Raw genomic sequence first — 27,264 nt, 5'->3', positions numbered from 1 at the left:
TCAGTATATATTTTTGTATGCGGGAAGTGTGTGGGGCCCCATCCACTCCAAAAGGGTTTTCGGGTCATTTTCGCGTGATTCCCAAAGCCACGTCACAAACACACTACACGCACACAGCATGCCTTCCATTTCTCTGTCTCTTCTTTCATATGTATATATATATATCACGCCAAGTTCACACTCCCCACCATTGTACACTGGAAAAAAAAAAAAACAAATTGAATTGGAAAATACCGGCAACGGGCAACCTGCTCTTAAGCCTTTTTTCTTTTTTTCAGGCATTCAGCTGCGTATAGTACTCTTCCAGACCTAACCTCTGTTGCGTTTCTAGAAATGGCGGAAGCCTTCTCGAAGGCGACAACAATCTTCACGTCGAAACCACCGCCGATGTTGTCCTTTGTACTCCTCCTTGTCCTCTGCATTCTGGGATTCTATACTCTGCATTACCCGCGCCCGGCGGAATCGCTCTCCAATCCGGAGACCGCTCTCCGCTACCGTCAGATCTTCCTCTCATCCGCAACCAATCACACCCTCGCTTCCTACCTGCGGGCGCTCACTCTGCACCCTCACCTCGCCGGGACAAAAGCCTCACTTGACACCGCGAACTACGTGCTATCCAACTTCAAGGAAATGGGACTCGAGACCCGTACGGCGGAGTACACAGCGCTACTGTCCTATCCTGTGCAGTCCTCGCTCTCCGCGCATTTTAGCGACGGCAAGGTCGTTGACCTCCCGTTGGCCGAGCTCACCGAGTCCGCCAACGTGGTGAGGCCCTACCACGCGTACTCGCCGTCCGGGTCAGCGCACGCCAAGGCGGTGTTCGTGAACCACGGCACGGACGAGGACTATTTTGCGCTGCGGAAGTTGGGGGTGAACGTTAGCGGGTGCGTGGTGATAGCGAGAAAGGGCGGTTTGCCGAGAGGGGTTGTGGTCCGAAAGGCCGAGGCGCACGGGGCCTTGGCTGTGCTATTGTACGCTGAGGGGGACAAGTTTAGGAAGGGCTTCGAGAGAGGGACGGTGATGAGTGGAGTGGGGGACCCGCTGAGCCCCGGGTGGGCTGGGGTCGACGGTGGAGAGCGCTTGGACTCGGAGGACAGTGAGGTTTTGAAGAGATTCCCCAGAATTCCGTCTATGCCTTTGTCGGCCGAGGCCGCAGAGACCATCTTGGGCTCGCTCGGAGGCGCTCAGTCTCCGCCTGAGTGGTCGACCGGGGTCGGTGGCGTCGGGCCGGGCCCAACGATGCTGAACTTCACTTACCAGGTTGGTGCTATATGTATATATACGTGCTTGCTTAGTGTGTTTGATGCAAATTGAAGTCAAATTTGTTTTTGGAAAGTGTTGTGTGCTGGAATAGAACAGAGGTTGACTTTGGTGCTTGCGTTCTATTGTTGTTTGTTTTGTTAGAAGAGACTGGTAGGTTGAGTAAAGTTTGGTCAAATTTTGGATGTGGGCTTCGTGGGTATGGATGAATTGTGACGTGGTTTTATTTCGTTGTGGATTTGGTACTTTTGACAGTGGATAGAAAGTTTTCTGTACATGTTTGGGAAAGTAGGCCTTTTTGGTTGTCTTTATTTATTGAGCTAAGGTTTTTGTCAAATGTGAATGGTAGGTGGCTGAGTTGGTTTCAATTGAAAATTTTTGGTAAGTTTTCTGGTTTGGCTTATGATTACCGATTACAGACAAGTTTGAACTCACCCTCCAAAAAAAAATTGTCATACATGAATTATTCATTGAAGGCCATTATAATAAAGTGTTTTCTTATGATCAAAATAATATCTCCTGTGTTGGATATATAACTATTTTTTCTTGGGATAAAATTTGAAAATCCTGCATAATTTTGTTGCATAACTGTCCTTGTCCTTGTACTTATTGTAGTTCTTAAAACACTGTAGCAAGTTTCTTTATTAAGTTTACCAGGACAATTTTTTCGTTGTCAATCAAATAATTACTTATTGAGAAAAGGTTTTCCAAAATATAGATAGGCTGAAACTTCCCTAGCTTGGATTTGTCTTGTGAATACAAAATTGTGCTCATACTCATTGATGGATCTGTGGTGTTGATTCCTGCTTTATCACTGTCTCGCCAATTTGAAGCAACAAAGCCTAAAACCTTTTGAAAGCCATGTTTTGAAATAGTATTTGGTTCCGTTAGACAGAAGTTCGTCCTTAGTTTTGTGCTTATGAGCTTAGCTTTTTTCTGTGTCTTGTGTACTTATGTTCGATTCTTATCCTTGCGTTCACTTTTTTCTCTACAAAAGAGATTTACTTTGTGTACTATATTTTTTTGGCCTATTGCTTTCTCAATTCTTTTCTTTTCCCCTTACCAACTTCCTCAATTTTTTAATCTGTTTTTTTGTTTTTTGTCTCACATTTTATAGGGGGAGAAAAGGGTAGTGACTATTCATAATGTTTTTGCTGTCATAAGGGGGTTGGAAGAGCCTGACCGCTATGTGCTGCTTGGCAATCATAGAGATGCATGGACGTATGGTGCTGTTGACCCTAATAGTGGAACTGCTGCCCTGCTTGACATTGCTCGGCGATATGCTCTTTTAATGCGCTTGCGGTGGAAGCCTCGTAGGACAATATTTCTCTGCAGTTGGGATGCGGAAGAATTTGGGATGGTAGGTAATGTTCCTTTTTTCATTGGTCATTAATGTGTACCCCAGTTGGGGAGAAAAGGAGCATCTATCTCCAAGTTATTTGAATTTTTGTTTTCAAAAGGGATGAACATAATTGTGTCCATGACAAGAGATACTTTAACTGTGTATGATTTATCAAGAATAGGTCACCTGTAGTTCATTACTGTCTGCCCTGAAGAATCCTTATTTAGTCATTAAAAATTATATTCGTCCAGAGTTGTGGTTGTTTTTTTAAGAGTTTTGTCCAACACATTGAAGAGAGTGTCAATTTCCTCCTACATCGTACAGTTTTGGGAAGTCATCAAATAAAAACATGTTTGTCTTATTGACTTTTTTGTTCAGTGGACTTTCTAAATTTAGTTTACCTATTTGTTTGTTATTTCAGATAGGATCCACTGAGTGGGTTGAACAAAACCTCGTGAATCTTGGCTCAAAAGCTGTTGCCTACCTTAATGTAGATTGTGCGGTTCAAGGTCCAGGTTTCTTTGTTGGTGCAACTCCTCAGCTGGACAATCTCATTCTCGAAGTCACAAAGAAGGTGAAGTGTAAAAGATGGAAAAGAAAAAAAAAAAAAAATTCAATCATCACCTTGTTGGATATGACTTGGACTTAACATTCACTATTTGAATAATGTGACTTAACTCTCAACTAATATTCCAACTGATCTCAGGTAAAGGATCCTGATTCAGAGCCTGCAACAGTGTATGAGAAGTGGGTTGCTTCAAATGCAGGCATCAACGTAAGTTTTAGCTAATGTTTAACTTTTCAATATGGCATTTGAAACGTGTCTAGGGTCCCAAGGGGCAATCTTGAGTCATTTTTATCATCATTTTGTCAATGGTTTCTTTGTGCTGTAATGGTTCCCTCCCTGTGTGTGTGTGGTGGATGTAGGGCTTTAAATCTTATGGAATTGAATTGTTTTTATCAAAATAAAAATAGTGGCATATTTTTAGATGTGGTTCAGAAACCCTCTTGACCGATAGAGCTGTAATAAGTTTTGATACTAGACAATGTGGTCTAATGGACTGGGCTGATCTTAGACTTTTGAAACCTCACATTGGTTTAACTAAGATGAAGCCTACTTCTTTGCCTTGCCTTCATTTTCATTTGTCTGAGCTCCTAAGTTGTGTTTCTGGTTTGTTTCTTAGAGATTTTGCCTAGCTCAAGCTTGTTCATGTGTCCATATGAACCTATTCATTAGTGTAATCTTAGATAGGTAGATGTCCATGGTTGTATACTTATGCCCAGATTTCTATGGTTTTATATTTGTGGCTACAAATCATAAAGTACCATAGGCAATAGAAACACTTACATATCTCAAATTATTCTTAGTGGTTCTGAGCTATACATAAGCCCTTCTTCGATGGTATATTTTCTAGAATGCACATAGCAACAGAACTGGCTTATTTCAGTATATTTTCTAGGATTCCATGTACAGATACAACTGACTCATTGAGCATGCCTGATGCTGCTCATACTATGTTTGATCTGTTCCAGGCGTCTGGCTTCAGAACTTCAGCTTGAGTTTGGCATCTTAGGCTTCTAAATAAAGCTTAAATGAGCTTGGTAAATTGCCTAGCTCAGGTGGTTCTCACATTTCTTGTTAGACTACTGCTCCTACAACGTAGACAAGATTGAGTTGATCTGCCCAAGTGTTATCTGTGACTCCCTAGACATGGTAGATGGTCTCCTGGACTAAGTCGTAGTTATTTATGAAGATGCCTCTAGCATAATCTACTTCTTGTGTGCGTATAGCTTGGCTCGAATGACTCCACTAGACGGTTCTACTAGAGTTTGTGTAAGCAACCTCTGAATTTACTAAAAGTTGTTGGAGTTGAACTTTTGATGTAAAGATCTTGAAGAATGACCGAGAAGTGAGCAACTGGGACCAGAGAATATTCTATGCATTTATGGCCTTAAATTTCCCTGCCTCCTCTTTTGTACTATTATATGCTACCAACTTATGGTGCTGTAGTATGTCTTAGAGTAAAAGTGACCAAGGCACCATTGATTGGTTTCTTGAAACTTGTTTCTTGTTTTGGATGCAAAAAATGGAAATTGAATTGGTTCTCTTGTTTCATGCTTTCACTTTTGGTGATGTGAAACTTATGTTGGTCTTTTAACTGTAATTGTCTTGGCTGGACTGTAGATCCAAAGACTTGGTGGAGTAGACTCCGATTTTGCTCCATTCGTTCAACATGCAGGGGTTCCTTCAGTTGATATATACTATGGCAGAGGTAAATCTCATACATGTACATCACATGTTTTTAGGTGAAACAAATTGGACGTTTTACAAAATTTGCATTTCAAATTGTCTAGTTAGTATTGTGTAAGGAGCACTCGTGTATGAAACTGTGAAATTCACATTTCTCTTCTTTTCTTTTTCCTCTTTGACCCTTAAGAAAAGGTCAATTCAATAATTTCCGAAGTGTCCTTGGTTTAATGCTTTCTTATAATTGTTGATCATCCTTGAGAGTTTATGAATGTCAAATCAATTTCTTACTCCTAGTTGTACTAAGCGCTATGATGGAGGTTCTACCTGTGTTCTCTGTGGGAATCAGAACTGCATTTTTATCAACTTCCATAGGCTGTTTAAACAATAACTTCACTAACTTCAGATAATGAATTCTTTCCTTTTCTGTAATTTGGTTATCCATATTGGGTTATAATGTTAAGACAATGCTAGTGATATTCTGAACCTTGTCAATAGTCTTTTTAGCAACTTAATTTGGATGCGCAACAGTTTGGTAGAGTAATGAATCTTCATTCTTATTCAGATTTTCCTGTCTATCACACTGCTTTTGACTCCTATAGCTGGATGACAAATTATGGAGATCCGTTATTTCGGCGGCATGTGGCTGGTAAGCTTTCTTTTTTCCTTAGCTTTATCCTTAAATGTATTTGCACCAACAATGTGTCAATAACATATTGTCTTCCAGATAATGTAATTTCTGTTTTGTGTTGTCTCAGTTGCCGGAATTTGGGGACTTCTAGCCCTTCACCTGGCTGATGATTCAATTATACCATTCAATTACCTCTCTTATGCTGAACAGTTGCAGGTGCTTATATAATCTTCTTTTGTTTATGTTTCAAATTCTTCTCTGTTTGTGCATGTCCGGTGCGTGGTTTGGGAAAATTGCCTAATTAATTTTCTAGTTGGAATTACTTGTCACCAAAAAAAAAAAAACCGACGAGAATCAAAAGATGTGGTTAGGATTAAGGCCATGCTGTTCTGTGTTGTCATTACCAATTTAGTTGAGGTCAAATTGTAAATCTTAATTTTGGGCTCAAATGACTGCAACCTGGCCATTTTATTTTTATCTTAATTTAATCACATAGCTTCAAGGTTAATTGTTCAATTTTGGGTGTCAAACCAACAACACCTCTCAGACAGTTCCCTTCTCTTCAACATAAGAAGCACATACATCCGTACACTTGTATGTAAGTTCAAATAACATCATAATGAGACACACAAGGGAACAATGGGCACATAACCCCAATATATGTATCTGCTGTTTTAAACTTATCAAAAAAAAGGAAATAATATCTGCTGCTTAATTTTGTGTTACTGTAGCATAGCTGGGTATCACATTTAATGCCGAACAATTAACATGACAAGTGTCGAGCTCAGTGAAACATTGGCCAATAGAATATGATAACCATTGAACAAGAGCAATTATAACATTTTTCTATTCTAGTCCTTGCTTTTCATTCAGAAAATTAATAATTCCCTGATCTAAAAGCCTATGAACTTTGAAGGATGGTGTAATAGGCGTTGATGCTGCATCACCATTACTAACAAAGCAACAAAGCGTTTTCAGTTAAAAATAAAACAAAACAAAAAAAATCTTCCTCAGGAGTTAAAATTGTCCAAACCTTTAAATATGTCTTTTTCTTTCTGTACGGACTAAATATTGAAATTGTATTTTTCCCCTTATGCAGCAGGCGTATAAAGATGCCTTGAGCAAAGTGTTGCAAGGGGGTGTATCCCTATATCCTCTAACAACATCAATTCAAGAACTTGCCTCTGCAGCTAAAGAAGCCGAGGCTGAAGCAAAGGTAAAATCAATAACGTTTGTTCGACATTCATATGTTGTGAACATAAATTAATTTCCTATGTAAATCTCCTTACTTTATCATTTGATTTTTTTTATTTTTTCCCTTCTTTTACTCTTGTATTTATTTAAATTAGTATTTCTTGTTTTGAAAAGCAGATACTGAGACAGCAAGAAACTACAGGTGATTCTGTAGTGTTGAAAAAGCGAGCACTGAATGATCGGCTGATGCTTGCTGAAAGGGGGTTCTTGGATGCTGATGGGCTTCAAGGCAGGCAGTGGTTTAAGCATCTTGTAAGTGCTTTCCTTTTCCTTGATTCCTTGAAGCTAATTGTAACTGATAACTGTGTAGATCAGATTTTGCATTTTGTAATTGCCCGGACAACTCATTCTGATTATTATTATTTTTTCTCTTGGGTAGATTTATGGGCCTCCCAGTGACTATGAAAGCAAGCTGGTTTTCTTCCCTGGAGTAGCAGATGCAATTTCTAGATCCTCAAGAATGAGTAGAAAAGAAGGGCAAGCGGCAATTCAGCATGAGATCTGGAGGGCTGCCAGAGCAATTGAAAGAGCTGCTAGAGCCCTTAAAGGGGAGCTCACCTGAACAATTTATAGGAAAACTGAACACATAGGGAAGAGAGGGAAAAGCGATATGCCTTTTCACTTGTATATATGAGTAGTAATCTCTCCTTTCCTGTGTTGTTATGTGCTTAGTTTTTGTAAGTTGCAAATTAAGATCTGTGAAATAGACGGTTGCTTTTACTCATGTATATATGAGCACTACTTCTTGTATCTGAGCCCCCAGTAGTCAATCATTAAAAGTTGGTGGGAGACTTGTGAATTAAGTAAAAAAAAAAAAAAACAAAAAAAGTCTTTTTTATGGTTACCCGAGCGAGCCCATTCATCCAAAAAAGAAGAAATTAAAAAAAAAAAAAAAAAAAAAAAAAGTGATCATTCAATTAAACCAACAAAATTAGAAAAAAAAAACCAAAACACCAAAAAACCAAAAAATAAATCTTTTTTACATTTAGAGCCTCTTTGGGATTGCGTTTGAGAAATAGAGCTTTTTGACAAAAGTTTCATTTTTAAGCTTTTGTCAAAAGTGTGTTTTAACCATTTTTAAAATTTTTGGACCCTCAAAAAGGTTTTTAATTTTTATAACAAACAAATATTTTTTTAAAAAAACGAATTTTTTGAGATTTAAAAGCACGTTTAAACTTCTCAAACGCAATCTCCGGGAAAAAAATTGAAAGAAAGGAGTACAATTTTAAACCGCGTCAGGTAGGGGTCGAACCTACGACTTTCTGCTTAGGAAACAGACGCTCTATCCACTGAGCTACAGACGCTTTCTTGTTGTTAGTTGTAATTATTGTAAATATAAATCGATTTACACCATGTCTATAGCATTGGCATAGCATTTAAGCGCGGATTCATTTCAAACTGAAAGTTAGATAGAAAGCGAGAGGAAATGGAAGAGGAGATCAGGAGGTTGAGGAAATCGTTGGGGGCATTCTGCAACCACTTGGAGTCGAATTGCGACGCTCTCAAGCAATCCCTCGATCGCCGTCCCATTCCTCTCGGTACTCCATTTCTTCCGTTCTTCCCTTTCAACCGTCTACACGAATTCACCAAACAATCCTCTATTTTCGTCTCAATTTCAAACGTAATCAATCTTCTTTTTGTTTTTTGTTTTTTTTTTTTTTTTTTGGGTGACAGATTCGGTGTCATCGAGCTTCATAAAATGCCTGAACCGGCGTGTATCGAGCGCCAGCGCCGATCTCAACGTGCTCGATTCGATGACGTGCGGGACCGTCTCATTCGAGGAGCTTTTAGGCCACTGCAACGAGGTTTACAAGAAGAACCAGAGCGATCTTGTCCTGCTCCAGGACCGCCTCCAGAGCTTTGGATACCACATTCCCGGTAATTCACGCTCCTTTCCTGTTTTCTCTTTGGTTACTGAGAAAGAAATATGTCAAAATTGGAATTTTATTTAAAGCATTGTGAGCGCTGATATTGCTATTTCTGTGTTTTCGTTCATTTTTATGCCTTAGAAGTTGAGATTGGTGAAGAAGAAGAAGAGTTTCACTGTTCATCAACACCGAATGGTTTGGAATTGAAGGATGGATTCGATCCACCATCTTCTTATTGTGGATTAGACTCTTTGACCGGTTCTATTATGAAGAGTTTGGAAGAAGATTCTTTGTATCCTTATGCCAAACTGGCCCAAACATCTCTCTTTATATATATATATAGTCCCAGCATGTTCGAGGCTTAATGGAATAGATTCTTTTTTTTTTTTTTTTTTTTTTCATTTGTGTTTCTTAATGTTGTTCAGATTAGATGAATGTCTGAGTTTGAAAAAGCTTGGGCTTTCAGACGCTTGCCTTGCCACTTTGGCATCTGAAGGTTGGTGAATAACATTTGCAATTGGATATACTTGTTGATTCGAGAACCCTTTAAACACAGAGCTTTTAATTGCATAAATTGCAGTTTTGTTTGGCCACTTTTGCAGTTTAATTTTAGGGACTAGCTGCTGCTTTTCCAACCATTCCGCCTACTAATGCAATGCCCTCTTCTCTCTGTCTCTGGTGCAGCTACTGGCCAGGCTGATAACATAGCTGAACACAGAAACCACTTAGTTTTTGGTAATTGAGGTTTCCATCATCAACAATTGAAAGGCATGCGAGGTCGGAAACACAAAAATATGATTTTATTTTATTTTTGAAATGCAGGGGAAGTAGAGGAAATGTTAAAGTCAGTTGAAACTCCCAAGCCTTTGATAAAGGTATCAATTGATGATTATGAGAGTCTTCCTTCCTACATGAAAGGCCTAGCACAGTGGGAGGTATAAGTTTCTCCTTGTGCATCTCTTCTGATTTGACTTGTGCTTGTAAGTGATGCATATTCGGTTAAATTAGTTGTGTGGTGATTGACGGATAATATGACATCATTTTAAGAGAGAAGTGCCTTTCTAACAGTTGGCAATGCATGCATTACTTAATAAGAGAATGAAGAACCTTAAGCGTTGTTTGATTTATATGGACACATTTCACTTTCCCTCAACATTTTTATATTGGTTTGTTTTGTTTTTGCTAAAGAAAGTTCTTGAGTAGCCAAAAGAAAACTTGGGATGGTCTTTGATTCATCCTTCCTCTAATTATCATTGTGATGAAAATTAAAATTCAGTGCAAATTGCTAAAGCAGTTGCACAGCCTGATGAAGCATGGCTTCATTGTTTTTTTTTTGCCAAAACTTCAAGCTGCTTTCTCATATATACTGCCTGACTGTTCAGCCGGCATCACTAGCTAATTGTTTGGGAAATTTGCAGCAAACATGCATAGTTATTAGATCTTACTAGGCATTGACCTAAACAATGATTTGGTTAACTAATTCAACCGTTGTTTCAATTGTCAAACTGCTGGTTTAAGCATAATAAATACTATTCAACAGCATGAGGATATGAAAATAATAATAATGCAATTGAATCACTCCTTTGTTTCACTTGATTTATCTTCTAATGAAATTTAGCTCTGAGGGCTCAAAATTTCAACAAGATGGGAATTTCATGATAAAAGAGCATATATAGAAAGCAAAAAGGAAAAGTGACCGACCATCTTAAAGCAGTCTAGAAGGTTGCACTCACCAGTGCTCTTGCTGGTGAGGAGTTTGAATTAGAACACCAGCATAGTGGCTGGCTAGTTAATTTGTTTGTTGAGACGAGTAGCAAATGTTGCTACACCCATATCTCTTGCTGGTTTGACCAACTGGGTTTTCATCCAGATTTCATAGCCGATTCAATTGGTTGATCCTTTAAAGATGACAGACCAAAAAACTATCCAGTTCTTGGTTTAGCCGGCCAGACCATGGAAAAGTGATCTAGAAGGAGAGATTTAATTTAGAGGACATTGTTTATTGCATAGAGTGAAGAATTTAGATATTTGCTGTTCCGTTGGCTTACCTGGATGACTAGCTACTTTCTTATGTTTAGATTTTTGTTGTTGTTGTTGTTGTTGTTGTTGTAACAGCTACTTCCTTTAGTTGAGTAGGTCTGCCATCTTGCTTTCTTACCTTTAGTTAACATGCAACTGAATGACCATTGTGCTTAAATTGGACTTTAGTGGCATAAATTTGAGAGCTACTCTGTTCATGGATTTTCTGACGGGTTTATGTTTTCTAACTGCTTCCATTTTTTTGTTTTTTTTTTCTAATTTAACTGCTTTCATCTGATCTGAGATAATCACTTCCAGTGAAAAACCTTAGCCGGGAATAAGTGCATTGAGCACAATAGTAATAATTCTATTTCAAAGGCTGATCCTTTCTCCCCATAATTATCTGCTGTTGGTTTTGGTAGCCAATCTGTTTAGAACTTATATAACCTTATTTTATCATTAGTGTTTTGATGAAGTTGACCTTCCAGGATCTGCTTGATGCTGTTGAGAAGATCAATTCAAGCCTGAGCAAGAAAGAGGAAACAAAGGGAAGTAACTACTTCCACCAAGATGAAATTTCATCATTCGGGTTGGGTATGTCCATTCTATCCCTTTCTTTCTGTTATATAGATCCCTCTGATTTACTAAGAAAAATTGCACTGCTCCATGGTGGGGTTTGAGAAAAAATGCTCCTTGTGGATGATTCTATGTAGAACTAAAAACTTTATGAAAAGATTAACGACACAAGTTGTCACCTCTGCACTTGTTTCAGGTCCTAAAGCAAGATCTTATTTGCTGCTACTTGTACGCATGAATCGGTTGGTTGTTGAGACGATTGATGGATTGTTATCCTACCGAGTTTTATAGACGAAATACATTCCATTACACAAAATGTACGCACACCATCTGATTGCGCTACTAATTTGGCCATTAGGTGCATTACATGTACGCTAGAGCATGTACATTCAGTTTGTAACTTGAAAGATCAAGAATTGCTGCAAAATGCAAAGATCAAAACGCTACTCTCTCTCTTCTATCTCCTCCCCTTTTTGATGTTTATCACAAATCAGAATTGCAACTTTTCTAACTAGAAAGATCAAGAATAGCTAATTTTCTAATTTTTGCAGAAACCCTTAGACCACCACGATGTATGTGTCCATTTTAAATGAGGAACGACTGCATTGCATTTAACAGTAACGCTCAAAAATGTTTACTCATTGAATTGTCCCAAGTACTACCAGTAAAGGTTCCGAGCTTTATCAGTTCAATTTTCGCTTTTATCGGTAGGATCGGATATGAAATCACTGCTAGTAGAACACGTCCCCTTCCTCACAAAGTGTGGGTTTCATTAAAATTTGGGCCATCGACTCGAGGTAGCAAAACCAACTTTGAGCGGCCCACAACCTGATTGGGAATTATTTATTTTAACCACTTACTGGATACTGGACGAATCCCCGAAAAGAAAAAACAAAAAACAAAAACAAAACTTCGAAAATAAAAGGCATTCAACACAAATTCGAACGACCAGACTTGTGGACTTAACCAACGATTTCACAAACCCAGCCCCAACCCAACCAGAAATGGCGAAAAAAATAAAACCCGAAGAGCGAAGAGATGTGACAAAGGAAAAGACTGAATGTCAAACGAGCTACAGCTTTTCATAAATAAAACCAAAAAAAGGTGAAAGCAACGTAATTGTCTTAAAGCATGTTCCAAAAATAAAATTCTCAAGTCAAAAACCAATGTTTGGTCATTTTTCAGCTTTTTAAACCCTTAAAAACACTTTCAATTTTTTTTTACCAAACAAATACTTTTTCTTCAAATGGACTTTTTTAAGTGTTAAACGCACTTTTAAGCCCCTCAAATGCACACCTAAATAGGCTCTTAGAATTATCCAAACCATTTTACAAACTCATCCCCATCAAAAAATGGCAAAACACCTGAGCAGAAAAAGGGGAGGGAGGAAGAAGGCATAGGAAAAAGAATTGAGTGTCATACGAAACAAACTATACCCGATATACATCCCCTCAGTCAAAATCTTGTTTATGTACTGTTAAATTAATTACACTGGCTGTAAATATGGGAAGCCGCCAACCTCTCAAAAGGAGGCGACTTCATTAAGAAAGAGAGAAGAGGGCAGAGCACAAGCAGTGTGCGTCAACAATATAAATACACTAAAACCAAGGAGAAAAAACCTCTCCCCCTTCCTCCCCACCCCCGCCCACATTAGAGAAAAAGAATAATACAGATTGTCAAAAGATGGAAAATAAACTCAATGTGAGCTTCACTTATATATGCTTCAACTGTAATGCTTCTTCTCGTCCTTTCCATTTCCACCCACCAATTGTTGGGCATTGGAAGATGTCTGTATATCCAACCAATGTCCTGGTGGGAGGATCCTCGGCTCTAACCTAGTTGTATATTTTAACTGGCTTCTCAAATGTGTGACGGTTCTGCAAAATTTTTAGGCAAATTAATGGTGAGATACAGAAATCTCCAAGTTGGCATTAGCCATTAGCACAAGCCTCTGTAAAAGATGCAATATGAACAATTCCTACTGATGTGGCAACAAAGGACTTGGCGTTGACGAACTTTACCTGATTTACTGCATAAGCTCTCTTCGGGGTATTATCAGAGTGTTCCAATCCAAGGTACTGCTCCCAAGCGCCATAAACATCTCTTCTCTGAGGAAAACAAGTCAAAACATTCACTTACTAAGAAAAAAAACAAAAACAAAATATTCAATTTAGATACCAAAACGCCCCCAATAAAAAGAATGGCACTGCTGATCATCCCCTCCTTTTTAGAACCTAACATTTACGCACCTGAAAACGGCTGGATACAACATCAGAGTCCTGCAGGTACTCTGGACGACCCATTGACAAAAAGGCAAACTTCCACTGAACCAAAAGGATTAAAAACAAAATTATAATAGTAAAGAAGAACCAGTTCTCAGCTGGATAAGTAACCACGGTAGAGAAATAAAGCAATACCAAATTTTAACGATACCATACAAATAATTACTAGCTTCCAAAGCAACAAAAAGTCAGTACCTTTGCAAACTCCTCATCTGGAACCTGCAATTTCTTTTGGATTCGCACTCTAACTTCCGCTAAAGTCTCTCCTTCATGTATGACCAAGAAAAAGGGTTCCCCAAAATTTTGTACTTGCTGGAAAAAAATAATAATAATAATATTAATAATAATAAAAACAAACTTGAAAATTTTCCAAGCAATTAATACCCATCTTTGACTTAAATGACAAAAAAGCTTGAAACAATGTAAAACATATTCCTGGGAACAATTATTTAACTGCAATACCATTTGGTTTTGTGCAGTCTCTTTGGTGAAGTGATAAACATGAATCAAACGATCATGGGTACCAAGGGTTTTCTCCTCTTCTGGGATCTGAGACTCAAAAAGTAAGGAAGATCAGCTTCAACTATATAACACCGACAACTACATATCCATAGTATTAAGAATTAAAACCCTAACTGCTCAACAAGAAAAGCTGAAATCCTGTTCATCGAAATTCGAGGAAAGAGGCAAAAAATGATTAATTAATTAATTATTTAATGAGTAAAAAAACAAAGAAATATTTAGCACTTGCCTCCTCTGCACGCAATGTCCAGTATTGGTCATTTATATTCTCGATCTTCTCATTGTGTGGAAAGATCTGCAAGGAGCAAATGGAAGCATAATGGGGACATAAAACTATACTACATATAACTGAGGCTAACAGCATTCTAGGATGTTCAAATTCATACTTTTTGAGGGGGAATAAATTTCAGATATAGGCATATATATACACATTGCAAACACACAAAGAACATCACAATAAATCAACTGGACAAAAGCAGGCCAGGTAAAATGGGATCATTGCTGGCAAAAATTTGATGGAGAAACATCAGCGATATGCATATCTATAAAATTTCAAAAATGAATTAATAGTGATTACCTTATAGATCTTGTGATAGAAAACTTCAAGTAGTCTAAGTTCTGCATTTGGATGAGACAACTCTACCTGTTTTGAGCCAAGACACAGAAATTTAATCATATTGCAACTATATAGTATCAACTCATAGGAACAAGAAGAAATTCACTGCAACACATAATTTGAAGGTCAAAATCAGCCACTTATGAACAATAATAATTTCTAAAATAAAAACAAAAAAAATATAAATAATAGAAGAAACACATGGCATGAGTTCATTAGGAATGGCAAAAGCTTACCTTTGTTTTTAACACATTAATCACATCTCCAACAGTGCTTTGTTTAGGCAATCTAATATTGTGAATTACTACCTGAAAACAATTTAAACAAGATTACAAGGGAGGTCAAAAGTACAAGTATTATCCATTAATAAGAAAAGAACATGGAAAAGGTGATAGTTATAGATTTCAGACGCACTTCATCCTTTGTAGTATGATGAAAAGCAACTTTCAGATTTTTAAGACCTTGCAATTCTGGCAGTGGGATGTCCAGAACTTCATAGTACAATATATCAGAAGTCTGCTAAAAAAGAAGAAGAATAAATTACACCCACAAATATATTATGCAAATGAGAGAAAGAACAGTGCAATAGCTAAATCCATGTGACACATGCCTGATTGTAATGGACTAGCATATCTGACAAATGCTCTACGCCTCGATATTTGATAGGTTGGGGCTTAGGTTGCTGAGAATAGCAGTTGTGAGATGTAAGTCTGATTTTAGATGGATCATCCAAACCAATTCGCCGTGCCACTCTCTCCACAACCTCATCATAACTGTGTACCTTCGACCTAGAAAATAAAAAAGAAATGAGTAATGAATATCAAATAAAGCAAATGATAATAAACCAAATCACATGAATACTTACAACTCTAAACAAAAGTCATCCTCCTTCGGTCTCTCCAAAGATCGAAAATGAACAACCTATAAAGCATCATATCATAAGGGGTAAATTTGAAGTGTGGGCGCAAGAACATGATATTTCAGGATTCTGATATTTACTTTTAACGAGAGCCACTATAAATTCTAAGTGACAAAGGAGGCAAAACCATGCCTTCAATATCGTACCAGTTATTTCAATATATGACTAAAGCATATTATTGGTCTGAGATATATGAATAACAGAGGACTACATTCTGCAGTGATGACAGATTAGTGGACACTAGAACTTTTTTTTCAATTTTTTTTTTTTTTTGGAACTATTTGGTGATGACTAAGATTGTATTGAGATCCTTGCATGCTGAAATGGAGGTTTGGCATCAAAACTGTTTTAAAGTTTTAAGTGCTATCCTGCTTTACCTTATGTGGAAAAATTACCATGAACAGAATTATCAGACTTTTAATGGTTTTGAATCACTCCGACTCACTCATAATATGGTCCAGTCTATTTTGAGCAATCATCCTATAACCGGATTAGTGCTTTAGGCAGGTTCTTCCTTTCCAGATTTTCTTGTTCTTTTGACCTTTACATTATAACTTCTAGGAGGAAGTTTCTATACACCCCCCCTGTGAACAACCTATCTTCCTTCAGTAAAGTTATTAACTATCAAAACAAAACTTATAACACAACCACTACTCTTTCTTCGATTTGGCTACTCCATGAATGACTTAGGATCCTTAAAAATAATGGACATATCCATAAGATAAAAATTCAGTTCATTCAAACAAACATGCGCTAATACGAATCAGTCAGCTTCAAGCAACAATGACCATGGCAGGTAAGCTCCAATGCAACTAGTCAATTCAAAGGACAAAATACCTGACATTATTTAAATCATTGATGTAATTTAGGTATCATTAAAAAAATTTCTTCTTCCTTTTTTTTTTTTTCTTTTTTTGTCAAGAAGACAGCAGAAATGACACATATAGACACTCCAACTAAAATTGAGGATAGTAAATCTCTACAAATCAACACGGAGGCATCACTACAGCATGCTAACCTTGCAATTTGATATAGTTTAGGTTTTAGGTAATCCTTTACTATGCATTTGGATATATATTATCCTACCTTAGTTACCTTTTTGTATTGCTTTATCTCATCCCTATGGCATAGGGGTCGTACAGATGAATTAGGCACCAACCCATAATTTATCTTGCTCACAGACCTCATATTTTGATGAAATATTTTAGTTTGAAAGTATTGGGCAACAAAATAGAGAATTTTAAGGATCAGGGGTAAGAGTGGATTGTTTGTTCTTATGCCAAATTGATGTAGAACAGATTTAGAAAACCACTTGCAATCACTTACATGAAGGGCTTTAGGGTTTGAGTTGTGGTTTTAATGCTTAAGATTCTAGAAAAAGGGGTAAAGGGTTCAAAGATTGTTATGTTTAGAACCGCTTAGGATTTTGATGATTCAGAATTGAAAATTTGTGGAAGTTGTGTTCATTGGAAGTTTTGGCAACAGCAAAACTAGGGTTTTGGTGGATTTCTAAGTGCAATTTGAAAGGCTAATTTTGGGAAAATAAGTTGGATCATATGGTTTTAATAGGATATGGGATAGGGTTTAAATTGGTAGGTTATGGGCTTGTGTAAGAGTTAAGAATTGAATCTGTCCAGGGGCTGTGATCAATGCATTTGAACAGTAATAGAAAAGCAAAGATTGAAGAAAAAAAGGGAAAGAGAGATAGAGAGAGAAAGAGAGATAGAAGAATAATACAGGGGTACATATGCCTTCAACAACCAAAATACTCAATTTCATTTAATCAAAATAGGAAGATTACAAAGGTATTTGTAGCCACTGACACTTCCTTGTTCAACTAGGACTAGGACCCAAGAAAATACTCCATGACTACATGGAAACCAAGAAAACTTCGACTAGCGTAAAAAATAAAATAAATATTTCTGTGCATGATTTAATGCAAACTTCAATACTACCCCAGCACGTAAAAACAACTATAACTCTTAAACTAATGGCTCAAATTAACAAATATACACGTGACCCTAAGACAGTTGCAAAATGACCTTCAAAACCATGTACGTCTTCCTTCAGTCGGACGTCGCATGCAAGCTCCACAAATGAAAAGCTCTAAGTTGCTAAAACTGAAACAACTTGACCCTTCTTCCATGGCTGCATCACAATATCCTAGAAACTACAGAAAGCTAAAACTTTACAAATATTGGTGATCAAGTTTTAAATTTTTTGGCAGAATGACCTGGCGATTGTGCACATATTCCAAAAATGATGGAACAGCTGAATATCGGCATTCTTCTTCACTTTCAAGTGGAGGAGATTTCTGGAAGCAGATGATGTCCCCGTCTTCAATCTAAAAACAAAGCAATAAAACATAAAATCACTACTCCAGATGCTATTTTAAAGTACGTTGAGCACATGATGTACCTGACTTAATCTAAATGAGGTCCTCTTATCAAGGTGCTCGCACATGACACACGGCTCAAACTTTATTTCCTGGACCACAAAGACGAAATGCATTGACTAAAAATTTTGCTTTGAACAAAGTGACTGGCCATAGAGCACAGAGTAAGGACAAAACAAGCTGACGATAAAAAATTGTTGACACACAAACCTCATAAAGTTCTATCTCCTCATCAGGGGAAAAACCAGCCATTTTCTTAAGTTTTTCTAGTATTTCTAGTGGTTTACCAGAACTCTTTACAAAAAGCCTACCAACATATCTGCAACACACAAGCAATTATGATGTTACCAAGCATAAAAGAATAGACAAACAAAGACACCATGGTAAGAAAGAGATCACTAAGTACCGTAGTTCTCCTTTCTCAGGGTTATACAGCTTGAAGAAAAGAAGAATATCTTCTTTAGCTTTGGCAGGTGGAGTAATAGGACGTAGATCCTGCATATCGCATTTGAATCAGTAGAAGTGTAGGAACAGAATTATTAACTAATAACAACTATCATTTGCAATATTTAGTCCTACCATCGTAAATTTAAAGACTCTTCAAATACACAGGACAAACAATGACAGAGTAAAGTGCCAGTATCAGAAAGACAAATTACCAGTCCAAGCTCTACTTCCAAAAACAACTTTAATTCTGCATTATGTGTCTTATTTGATACCTCCCTCAACTGTCCAACCTACAACCAGCAAACGATTATCATTAGCTTGCTTAATAATTTACACAGTTATGCAGGCACTTATGGTCACCATTAAGCATATTATATGACACACAACAAGATCCCAGTGCAACCCTTGACCAGAATAGAAAGAGACAAATGGATTAGTAAGATATGTTACTTAAAGGGGAAAAATCCAGTAAGGAAGCAACTACAATAATACCAAATCTCCCAACGAAATTGAGTGCAAACTTCATCGAGGAAATGTAGACAACGTCCAGTACAATAACCAAGCAGGAAAAAGAAAGGGTTCGACATAGTAGGTCCCCAGAGGTTTAACATATATAACTAGTAGTATCATATGCATGAGCATGTGTGTACCATTACCTATAAATAACATGTGTTTAAAATAAATCAACAAAAAGTAAAATCAGAAATACTCAGATGAAAAACAAGTTACCAATCCAAAAAAGGAAATGTTTTTTCTAGTTTCCAAAAATATTAAACAAAAGTTTTAAGCGACTCAAAAAACATACAGACAGAAAAAGGATAAACTCAACAAAAGAAAAAAACCAGGTATGGAGCAAAAACAATTGTAACACAAAATTAACATAATTACTGCACACAGAAAAATTTCCTCCATAAACCACAGTATAGATACACAATCCCTTTTAAAACATCCAAAAAAAAAAAAATCAGTTGTCAAACAAATTGTCTTGCATAGTTGAGATGGTTTTACAAAATTTTGCCTCTCCATTGTTTATCTACGTCAAACACACAAATATAGGACAAACGCCCTATCTCAAATTTCATGAGGGGAAAATACGATAATTACACAGAAGAATAGCAAGCTATATTCAATGCCTGTGCCTTTATAACTATAAGAAAAGAAAATATTGCATGAGAAGCAAACTAAGACATAATTACAGATTGTGCTTCCTCCTGAGGGGTCAATGGTCGATTGGGACGATATGTATGGTTTTGCCGCTTTGCCCAAATCCAAAATCGCTGAAATTGCACTGGTATGCCAAGCACTTTGGCAACCTCCTCCTGTGAACCACCTCAGATTTAGACTAATGCAAAAACAAAAAATAAGTTTCATAATTAAAAAAAAAAAAAAAAAAAAAAAAAAAAAAAAAAAACTGAACAGGGAAAACATGCAGAATCCAATCAATTTAAAATTACCAATTCCCCCTCCCCTATAGAAGGAAACTAGTCAAAGAATTAGCACATAAACAAGCTCAAAGAACATTTCCAAAATAGCAATGCATTCGGAGAACAAAAACTACTTCCAGAACCAACATGCTTGCTAAAAGATCAACAGCACAATTACTGTGAACAATATATGTCAGCTTTTTTCCAAATCAGATTTAAAACATCAACAGTACCTTGAAAAGATTAAAGGGTGTCTGTTTCTGAATACGGAAACTATGAACTTTTTCATGATCCACAAGGTCAAAATATATATCCTTTCCAATCTGTTCTGCAAGGTCCTCATCTCGTGCAACCTAGATCCATTACTCAATTCTATCAGTCGAGAGTTTCATAGATGAGACACGTTTGCTGGTCATTGCTAAACAATTCAACATGAAAATGAGAACAGACAGGTAAGAATCCATAACCTTTATTATTGTATACAAATGAGCCTGTGCTTTATATCTTCTCTTGTCCTCCTTCTCTTCTTGTTCTTTCTTCAACCTTATCTGGAATAACACTTGGTATGTCAGTCAAGATCCACACATGCATACAATTGGAATCTCACAAAGCTGGTAGCAGTATATCGACAAGTAAAACCAATCACTTACCCTTAGGTGTTCAGCTATATCCTTCTCATCAACATTACAAATTATTTTGTCCTTGTCACTTTCACGTATATACACAAGCATATAAGCATTTGAGTATTTTGTGAATTTAAAGGGAGTATTATTGAAGCCAGGATTGGTTGGTGGCAACTATTTGACATAGAAGGAAACAACGTCAGATCACAATGCAGATGACAATTAGAACAGAAAACAAATTGAGCAATATTACTTATATATATTAAAGTACCTCTTCCTCACCACCGTACTGCTCTTCTAATGCCCTCTTTACATCCTCTTTTGTCACCCGCTCATCATCAAATTTGAACCTATAACATTAAAATTGGCCAGCGCAATTTTTTTTTTTTTAGAAAAAAAAGGCATGAAAATCACATACCAAACAAATAAACATGCACCAGCATGTCACGTGCAAATTATGTAGGCAAAAACTGAAAATTAAAAATAAATACATAAATCTTGAATACTTAAGCACGCATGGTAATCCATTATATTACAATTGAAATGGACAAAGGGAGATTCCACAAAGCATGCATACCACTGATCTGAGAGGGTTGGCCTTATAAAAGCATAGTAATGTCCACCATGCACCCCACCACTGTGGACCAAGACACTGCAAGAGAAGAATTGACCGCATGAAGATGCAAGCAAATCAAAAAAATAATATAATGGTATCACCAGACAGCATCATAGATATATCCATAGACACTAAACTACCAGATGCAAGAGCAGGTATAAGAAATAGCTTCTCATTAATCACCAAGTATGGGGAAAAAAAGATTGACTACTGACACTCTAGGTTATAGAAATAGCGTTTAACCAAATGAAATGGTAGAAGACAAATTGTATAGGTAATACCAAATAGTTGGAATAAAAAAAGCAACAGAAAGGAGGTTAAAGACCATTAAAAGATTAAGGCAGCATCACAACTCGCCGAAATAAACAATCCAACTTGTCAAACACCGTTAAAAGAAATTGGCACTCCTTTTAACCAAAAGGAGGTTTGGAACCTTGTGTCATAATAAAAATATGTATTGTAACAGTATGGCATAGCAGGGCCTAGTACAATAGAAACCAATTAATGCACCAGTGAGAGTGATTTTGATCCAAGCTGATGGAGTGAAAAGAGTTCAAGGCCTGCTTAAAATAACATGGGTAGAATGACTCCTTTAGTAACACTTTTTAGGACAACATTTTGCTTTTTTGCCAAAAAAAAAAAAAAAAAAAAAAGGCATTAACAAACAACTCAAAACACAGATGACTCATAAACTACTTTCACCTTTATGTCACATCACAAGTAAAAAAAGCACCCCTTAAAAAGTATTAACAAACGAACCCAATATTATTCTAGATGGGATATAATAACGGAAAAGAATAGATATGACAGATCCCCCAATAGGTTGATGAGAAGCAATAGACCTGGCCCAATTTAATTGGGGTTAAGAGTTAGTTGAGTTAAGTTGAAATGGTTAACATTTGTGATGAACAACATCTGAATTAAAATTCATTAACCTCATTGACACATTAGACATAATGATGATAAAATAAAAACAAAGAGACCGAAGCCACATAAAAAATAAAAAAAAAATAGCAAGCCTATCCGAACTACAAGAAGTCAACACTGAGCAGGCAGGCCCAAAAACATTCATCTGGCAGACACTGCTCTTAAAAAAAATCAAAATTCTAGAAAACAGTAAAAAAATCTGTCAAACAAAAGTAAGAATGACTGAAACCTATGAAGCGTATAAAGGTTGCGAACACTCCTATCTGCATCAGGTGAAAGATACTTCCCATTCTCCCTATCAAGGTCAAGTTGAAGAGGAAATTCATAGCGGTCGTTTATCTGCAAAATCAAAAGCATCTATTAAATAAAAAGCATGAATAACCATGCACAAAAAGTTCGCTTTCAATGAAAGACTTGTAATTTAACAATCTGAAAGTCGTTGCAGCATACATAGACAAGTTTAATCCAAGAGGTAAAGAAAGCACACGGTAACTGCTGATTATCTAAATCAAAAACTAATCTATAATACTGACATTAATAGAGTTATCTTAATGCAAACCCACCTTAAACATTTATATTATATAGTGACGTGTTGATAGCTACAATATACAAAGAGATGCACAGGAGTGCAAGCATAAACCAAGAAGTAGCATTAAATCAGTTTCCGAAACTGACCTTTACCATAGTGTCCCTCATGAAATCATACTCAAACCGCTTTAGCTGAAGTTGAAGAACTGGGGGAAAGTCAATAAACAAGACACCCTTCTTAGCATCCTGAAAGAAACATCAATCAGCATATCAATTGAAAACAATATTTAAAATTTTCTTACTTAACAGGAAATTTTTTTATCTAAAACAATGCTTGAGCAACTATTCCGCAGGAATGATGGTGACTAAGCATCGCAACAAATGAGGAAGTGCAGAATGATATGGACAAACATGCCTGTACTTCATGCGTCATTAAATCCGAATCTCTATCATTATATTACTATTGGATATAATTATAACGTTTTTCTCTGAGCTTCTAAAAATAGTTTCTCAACACCAGAAATTCAATCACTTCTGGGAAAAAATTAGCCAAGATATGTTTTGGGTAAAAAGAACCATCTTAATACGAAAACAGGAATCTGTTTGGAATCCTAACAATTACTTTGAATAAAATGAAATAAATCCCTATCAGTTTGTTTCGCACCAGCAGAATGTAGGTACCCTAACTTAAAAGCCCCAAATATGAATGGTTTTCGTTGGCCGGGTTAGCCACACATTTGGTTCCCATCAAATAACGAACAGTAACTGACCTGCAAACCGTGTTCTTCAGCATGGTATTTGTTTTCGCCCTCAAGACGTTCAACTTCCACATACTTGTCAAAAGAAGCATAAACATCCCGACAGCCTTTGACATCAAGCTGGAGATCTGTCAAGTAAGATACATACTTTGGTATCATGCACTAAAATTAAAAATGATTCTCAACCTCCAACAATTCAAACTTGCACCAAGAGTAAATACCATAAAATGATTCCTTTCTTGTAGATTTGTAGTCCACATTGATGCATTCAATGTAATTCATGTGGTGTCCTTCAAATAATTGCTGTATTGTCCCCTCCACAACAGTCCCCTGGAGCAACACGATAACAATTAAAACACAAACAAATATAAATGTACCCAAGCCAAATTTGTTAAACATCCTATACCTTCATTTTGTCTTCAAGCTTTTCACACAGGACTCTATTGAGTTCTTGCACATCATGTTGCATGAAAGAGTCATATGTATCCCATCCAAAAGACTTGGTCAATTCTTTAGTTGCCACACTGCTGTCATTATATTGAAGCTTATAAAATAAACTCTGTAACGCCAAAGGAATGCTTCCTGAGGGCATGTCATTTTCAGTTGTTGGCATGTGGTACACTGCCTGATATCAATAGACCGGAGAGGTCGTTCCATCAATATAAAATCTTGACAAAATTAATGGAGACATTAGGGAAACATGAAACACATCTGACCTTTCTGAAGTAAGGAATATGGTACAGAGTCTGAAGAAGAGAGTTCATGTAACATGTTGCTCCTTGGTTTTTAAGTCCAACATAACCAGTCTCCTTTTTTGAGTCATATGACCAGTAATCAAGAATCTTACGGACAGCAACCTCAGCTTCAACAACACATTTGTCATTGACAAGGTACCCTCTAGTAGGGTCATAAAGATCACTAAGAGGCATGAATGATGTGAAACCCCAGTCACTCTCTCTCGCATTGAACTGGTGTTGCGTGTCTGAAAAAACCAAATATGAAGTGTTAAAGTTATGTCCTAGTCTTTAAAAAAAATCTTTAATATTTGATCACCAGATAATAGCATTAATTTTGAAGGAAGTGTTTTATTGTTTACACTAACTCACTTGAACTTGGAAAAGGCAAGGGTGCATAGAAAAAGAAAACAACTAAAAAAGAGAACTGTTTTCGTACAAGCAAATCCAAATATATTGACAAGAAAAAAAAAATTTCCATAATTTCTTTGTTTTCCTCCTATGTCCCAATTGCAAATGGAGTATACTTCCACCCAAAGGCAAGCTAAAATTATTTGATGTCCAAACAAATTTGAATTATAAAAGTTGTAGAAACAAGACATATTTAGAGCAATGTAATTTATTAGTTTCTTATATGTTCCTATACTCTCAATCATGTGTGGCTCCTCTAACAAGGGCCATCCACGTGAGCACAGGTATATAGCTTTCCAATGCATAAATGGTCCACATGGATATTTTGGTGTTTCTATATTATCAGATAATGGGAGGGCTTGAATCGAATATGGTTACATTTGATGCCATATTAATGTTTTTACTACTTACTCTTAAAGCTAAGCGGAAAGAAAACAATATAATATATTTAATTGTGTGTTGCAAAAAGATCATATCAATATTATGAAATACTTGCAATATTACAGCAGAAGAAATTGTGCACTGATCACAAAGTGTGAGATTGCAAAGAAAAAGCATCCACAAGATAGTGCAAGAATATGAGTTCCATCCAACCAAAAAAAAAAGTTGCCTCAAATAACAAAACGACAAACATGCAAACTTCAATGTGGAAGGACAATAAGAACAGTGAAAAACATACCCTTTCTTATTGAGTACTTGTTGTGAACCTGATTAACCACAGCCAAGCTGAATTGAGCGTATCTACTCCACCCATATGGCAATGTGGCAGCATCCCCAACATCCAAATACATTGACAAGTGGTCCACATTGTTGCCTTTTGGAAAAATAAGTATCCTCCTGAACAAACCAACCAAGGCAGGTCCAAAACCGATCACAACACATATTAAAGTACGTTGTGCACGTATGCATAAGTTTAAAAGGGGGTAACATTCAAATACCATTTATAACCACCGACGATGAAAACCTCTGAGTAGTGCTTCTTGGTATTTAACCTAGTGAAATTCTCAATTGTCCACGTGAATTTCATAGATGGTGGATCTTCCACTTGCTGATTCTCCACCGTACTTGCAGGCTCCACTTGCGCCACTACTAACAAAACAAGCACAAAAATTCGAAGCGAAAAGAAAAGAAAAAAAAAAATCAAAACCCTAACGTCATAACCGATCAAGTTACAAACTCTACCGCACCGTACCAACGAAACTCATACACGAAAATAAAATACAAATTATTTATCAATTAAACACATAAAAATAAACACAAATATATGAATTGAGGGAATAAATTGCTGTGAATGTGAGAAATAAACCTTCCATAGGCTGAGGACCCTCGACTAAATCCGAATGCGGCACGAGCATCTCCTCCTCTTCTTGCTGCAAACACATAAATTCGAATCAGAGCTCTGATCATGCAAAACCTAACCCTACTGTGCTGAATCAAAACCCTAGGAACCAGACTCTAAGCGCAGTGAATATCCGAAATTTGAGCCACTCAAAGCCTCTGAACAAAAACCGAAACCCTAGGCTATCAAATTGTGCTGAAAACAGTGACACCGAACCACAACGACAAATAGGCATGTATGAGTCTTGGTGTGTATAGAGAGAGAGAGAGAGAGAGAGAGTTGGTGTGTACATCTAACGGCGGAGGAGTCATCATGGTCATTGGTAGAGAGAGACTGACCGTCTGATCGACGAATCTGAGAACCAAAGACTGAGAAAGAAAGAGAGAGGGAGAGGAAGAGCCAAGCGGGCTTGGCAAGGAGGGAATTGCCGAGAGAAGGGGCTGATAGAAAAGGGGGGTGAGTTTGGCCTCGGGAGGGTACTTTTTAAGTTTTCGTGAAAAGATGAGGTTATTTTAGGAATGAAGTGATGGCGGCACTAGAGTTTGTGTCGGATACTTTGATGGTTAAGAACCACTGAGAGGACGACACCGAGTTGAATTGGGTTTAGTTATCGTACAGTTACATGACGTGGCAGCCTCCAGCGAGTCACGTGCTTTTTCCGCTGATGACTATTATATGTAATTCGTTTCCTAGTTAAACATCTCAGGCTTGATTGAGTTGCGTTCAAATACTATTTCTTATCTGCTAACAAAATCAAAAAAACAAAACAAAAAAATACTATTTTTCTTCTCACGTGGCAAATTAAAATAAAAAAATCTTTTTATGTGAAAATTAATTAACCTAATTAATAGGGTCATTTAAAAAGTATACAAGTTCACATTTTTCTTCAAGTTTTATCTATTAGGCGCGCTTGGCTGCACGATTTTATAGAATAAACGCGAGTGTTTAAAACAAAATTACAAAAAAAAACCTCGTTTAGAAATGCGTTTGAAAAAATAGTGGTTTCAAAATGTAAAAGATTTTATATTTTTGTGCATCCAGCAATAGATTCGCGATTTTACTAAACCTTTTTTTTTTAACGTTGTTTTGAAATTATTATTTTTTCAAATCTCACGTTAAAAAACTGTTATTTTTTTAAATCTCACGTTTTGAAATTGTTAAACCAAACAAACACTTAACCAAATATCCCAAAGCTTTCCCCTTTTTTTTCTCTCTCCCGCTTTAAATGGAAAAAAAAAATACCCCAATGCTTCAAAACTGATGACTCTATTAGGGAAAAAAATTACCAACTTTTAGACGATTTTTCAAGTTGATGAGATCAATTGAACGGGCTCAATTGGATATCAAATTCAATGAGTTGCCTGCGTTTATGGATTACGCTCAAGAAATTGTTGAATTTACTTGCCATATAAAAGGAATAGCGTTAAAATAAAGCTTTTGCCAACAAAAAATAGCTTTTTTAACTTCAAAACTCAATTTTTCAAACAAAATCACAAACATGCTCTAAAGTACTTACAATATATTT

At 36.8% G+C, this 27,264-nt stretch overlaps 3 protein-coding genes and 1 non-coding gene across 7 annotated transcripts; 2 read left to right on the top strand and 2 right to left on the bottom strand.

Moving 5' to 3' along the window:
• The first annotated feature begins 207 nt into the window (after positions 1–207).
• On the top strand, positions 208–7,459 carry AMP1 (Peptidase M28 family protein). Of its 2 annotated transcripts, none has more exons than XM_059571938.2 (10): positions 208–1,260; positions 2,378–2,620; positions 3,024–3,176; positions 3,309–3,377; positions 4,788–4,875; positions 5,416–5,499; positions 5,609–5,697; positions 6,584–6,697; positions 6,853–6,987; positions 7,115–7,459. In XM_059571938.2, exons 1-10 carry the CDS (start codon positions 334–336, stop codon positions 7,295–7,297), a joined length of 2,085 nt encoding a protein of 694 aa, XP_059427921.2. In that variant the 5' UTR covers positions 208–333; the 3' UTR covers positions 7,298–7,459. The 2 variants fall into 2 exon arrangements, with proteins under 2 accessions (XP_059427921.2, XP_059427920.2); XM_059571937.2 differs by having other exon boundaries at positions 6,581–6,697.
• Positions 7,460–7,966: 507 nt separating this feature from the next.
• On the bottom strand, positions 7,967–8,039 carry TRNAR-CCU (transfer RNA arginine (anticodon CCU)). Its single transcript has one exon. It is a non-coding gene; the product is annotated as a tRNA-Arg (tRNA).
• Positions 8,040–8,152: 113 nt separating this feature from the next.
• LOC132161867 (uncharacterized) lies at positions 8,153–11,761 on the top strand. Of its 2 annotated transcripts, none has more exons than XM_059572075.2 (8): positions 8,153–8,273; positions 8,410–8,613; positions 8,748–8,895; positions 9,029–9,099; positions 9,288–9,338; positions 9,426–9,538; positions 11,111–11,216; positions 11,395–11,761. In XM_059572075.2, exons 1-8 carry the CDS (start codon positions 8,162–8,164, stop codon positions 11,487–11,489), a joined length of 900 nt encoding a protein of 299 aa, XP_059428058.1. In that variant the 5' UTR covers positions 8,153–8,161; the 3' UTR covers positions 11,490–11,761. The 2 variants fall into 2 exon arrangements, with proteins under 2 accessions (XP_059428058.1, XP_059428056.1); XM_059572073.2 differs by having other exon boundaries at positions 8,745–8,895.
• An 836-nt stretch (positions 11,762–12,597) lies between these two features.
• On the bottom strand, positions 12,598–26,205 carry LOC132162115 (ubiquitin C-terminal hydrolase 12). 2 transcript variants are annotated; one of them, XM_059572371.2, is made up of 32 exons: positions 26,030–26,205; positions 25,707–25,770; positions 25,339–25,489; positions 25,080–25,237; positions 23,972–24,237; positions 23,662–23,880; positions 23,477–23,585; positions 23,268–23,383; positions 22,645–22,743; positions 22,199–22,308; positions 21,004–21,078; positions 20,698–20,776; positions 20,454–20,600; positions 20,271–20,351; positions 20,037–20,156; positions 19,576–19,698; positions 18,592–18,669; positions 18,339–18,427; positions 18,143–18,251; positions 17,956–18,024; positions 17,771–17,881; positions 15,484–15,539; positions 15,229–15,406; positions 15,033–15,134; positions 14,855–14,926; positions 14,580–14,645; positions 14,232–14,297; positions 13,943–14,029; positions 13,676–13,792; positions 13,448–13,522; positions 13,220–13,306; positions 12,598–13,075 (listed from the first exon to the last, which is right to left on the bottom strand). In XM_059572371.2, exons 1-32 carry the CDS (start codon positions 26,057–26,059, stop codon positions 13,034–13,036), a joined length of 3,351 nt encoding a protein of 1,116 aa, XP_059428354.1. In that variant the 5' UTR covers positions 26,060–26,205; the 3' UTR covers positions 12,598–13,033. The 2 variants fall into 2 exon arrangements, with proteins under 2 accessions (XP_059428354.1, XP_059428355.1); XM_059572372.2 differs by having other exon boundaries at positions 25,339–25,486.
• Positions 26,206–27,264: the final 1,059 nt, after the last annotated feature.

This window comes from Corylus avellana, chromosome 10 (assembly GCF_965113065.1).
Source record: "Corylus avellana chromosome 10, dhCorAvel1.hap1.2, whole genome shotgun sequence".
Classification (NCBI taxonomy): Eukaryota; Viridiplantae; Streptophyta; class Magnoliopsida; order Fagales; family Betulaceae; genus Corylus; species Corylus avellana.
This window is presented reverse-complemented; position numbering and strand designations above follow the sequence as displayed.

What these genes read in the sequence shown, in the direction of transcription:
- AMP1 (XM_059571937.2), top strand. Translation starts at nt 334, where the DNA reads ATGGCGGAAGCCTTCTCGAAGGCGACAACAATCTTCACGTCGAAACCA. An exon ending in ATGCGGAAGAATTTGGGATG is followed by an intron (nt 2,621 to 3,023) that starts GTAGGTAATGTT and finishes TTGTTATTTCAG; the next exon opens with ATAGGATCCACTGAGTGGGT. An exon ending in GGCAGTGGTTTAAGCATCTT is followed by an intron (nt 6,988 to 7,114) that starts GTAAGTGCTTTC and finishes TCTCTTGGGTAG; the next exon opens with ATTTATGGGCCTCCCAGTGA.
- LOC132161867 (XM_059572073.2), top strand. Translation starts at nt 8,162, where the DNA reads ATGGAAGAGGAGATCAGGAGGTTGAGGAAATCGTTGGGGGCATTCTGC. An exon ending in AGTTTGGAAGAAGATTCTTT is followed by an intron (nt 8,896 to 9,028) that starts GTATCCTTATGC and finishes AATGTTGTTCAG; the next exon opens with ATTAGATGAATGTCTGAGTT. An exon ending in AAGGCCTAGCACAGTGGGAG is followed by an intron (nt 9,539 to 11,110) that starts GTATAAGTTTCT and finishes TTGACCTTCCAG; the next exon opens with GATCTGCTTGATGCTGTTGA.
- LOC132162115 (XM_059572371.2), bottom strand. Translation starts at nt 26,059, where the DNA reads ATGACCATGATGACTCCTCCGCCGTTAGAT. An exon ending in AACCTTTATACGCTTCATAG is followed by an intron (nt 21,079 to 22,198) that starts GTTTCAGTCATT and finishes CTTCTCTTGCAG; the next exon opens with TGTCTTGGTCCACAGTGGTG. An exon ending in TTAATGTGTTAAAAACAAAG is followed by an intron (nt 14,646 to 14,854) that starts GTAAGCTTTTGC and finishes GGCTCAAAACAG; the next exon opens with GTAGAGTTGTCTCATCCAAA.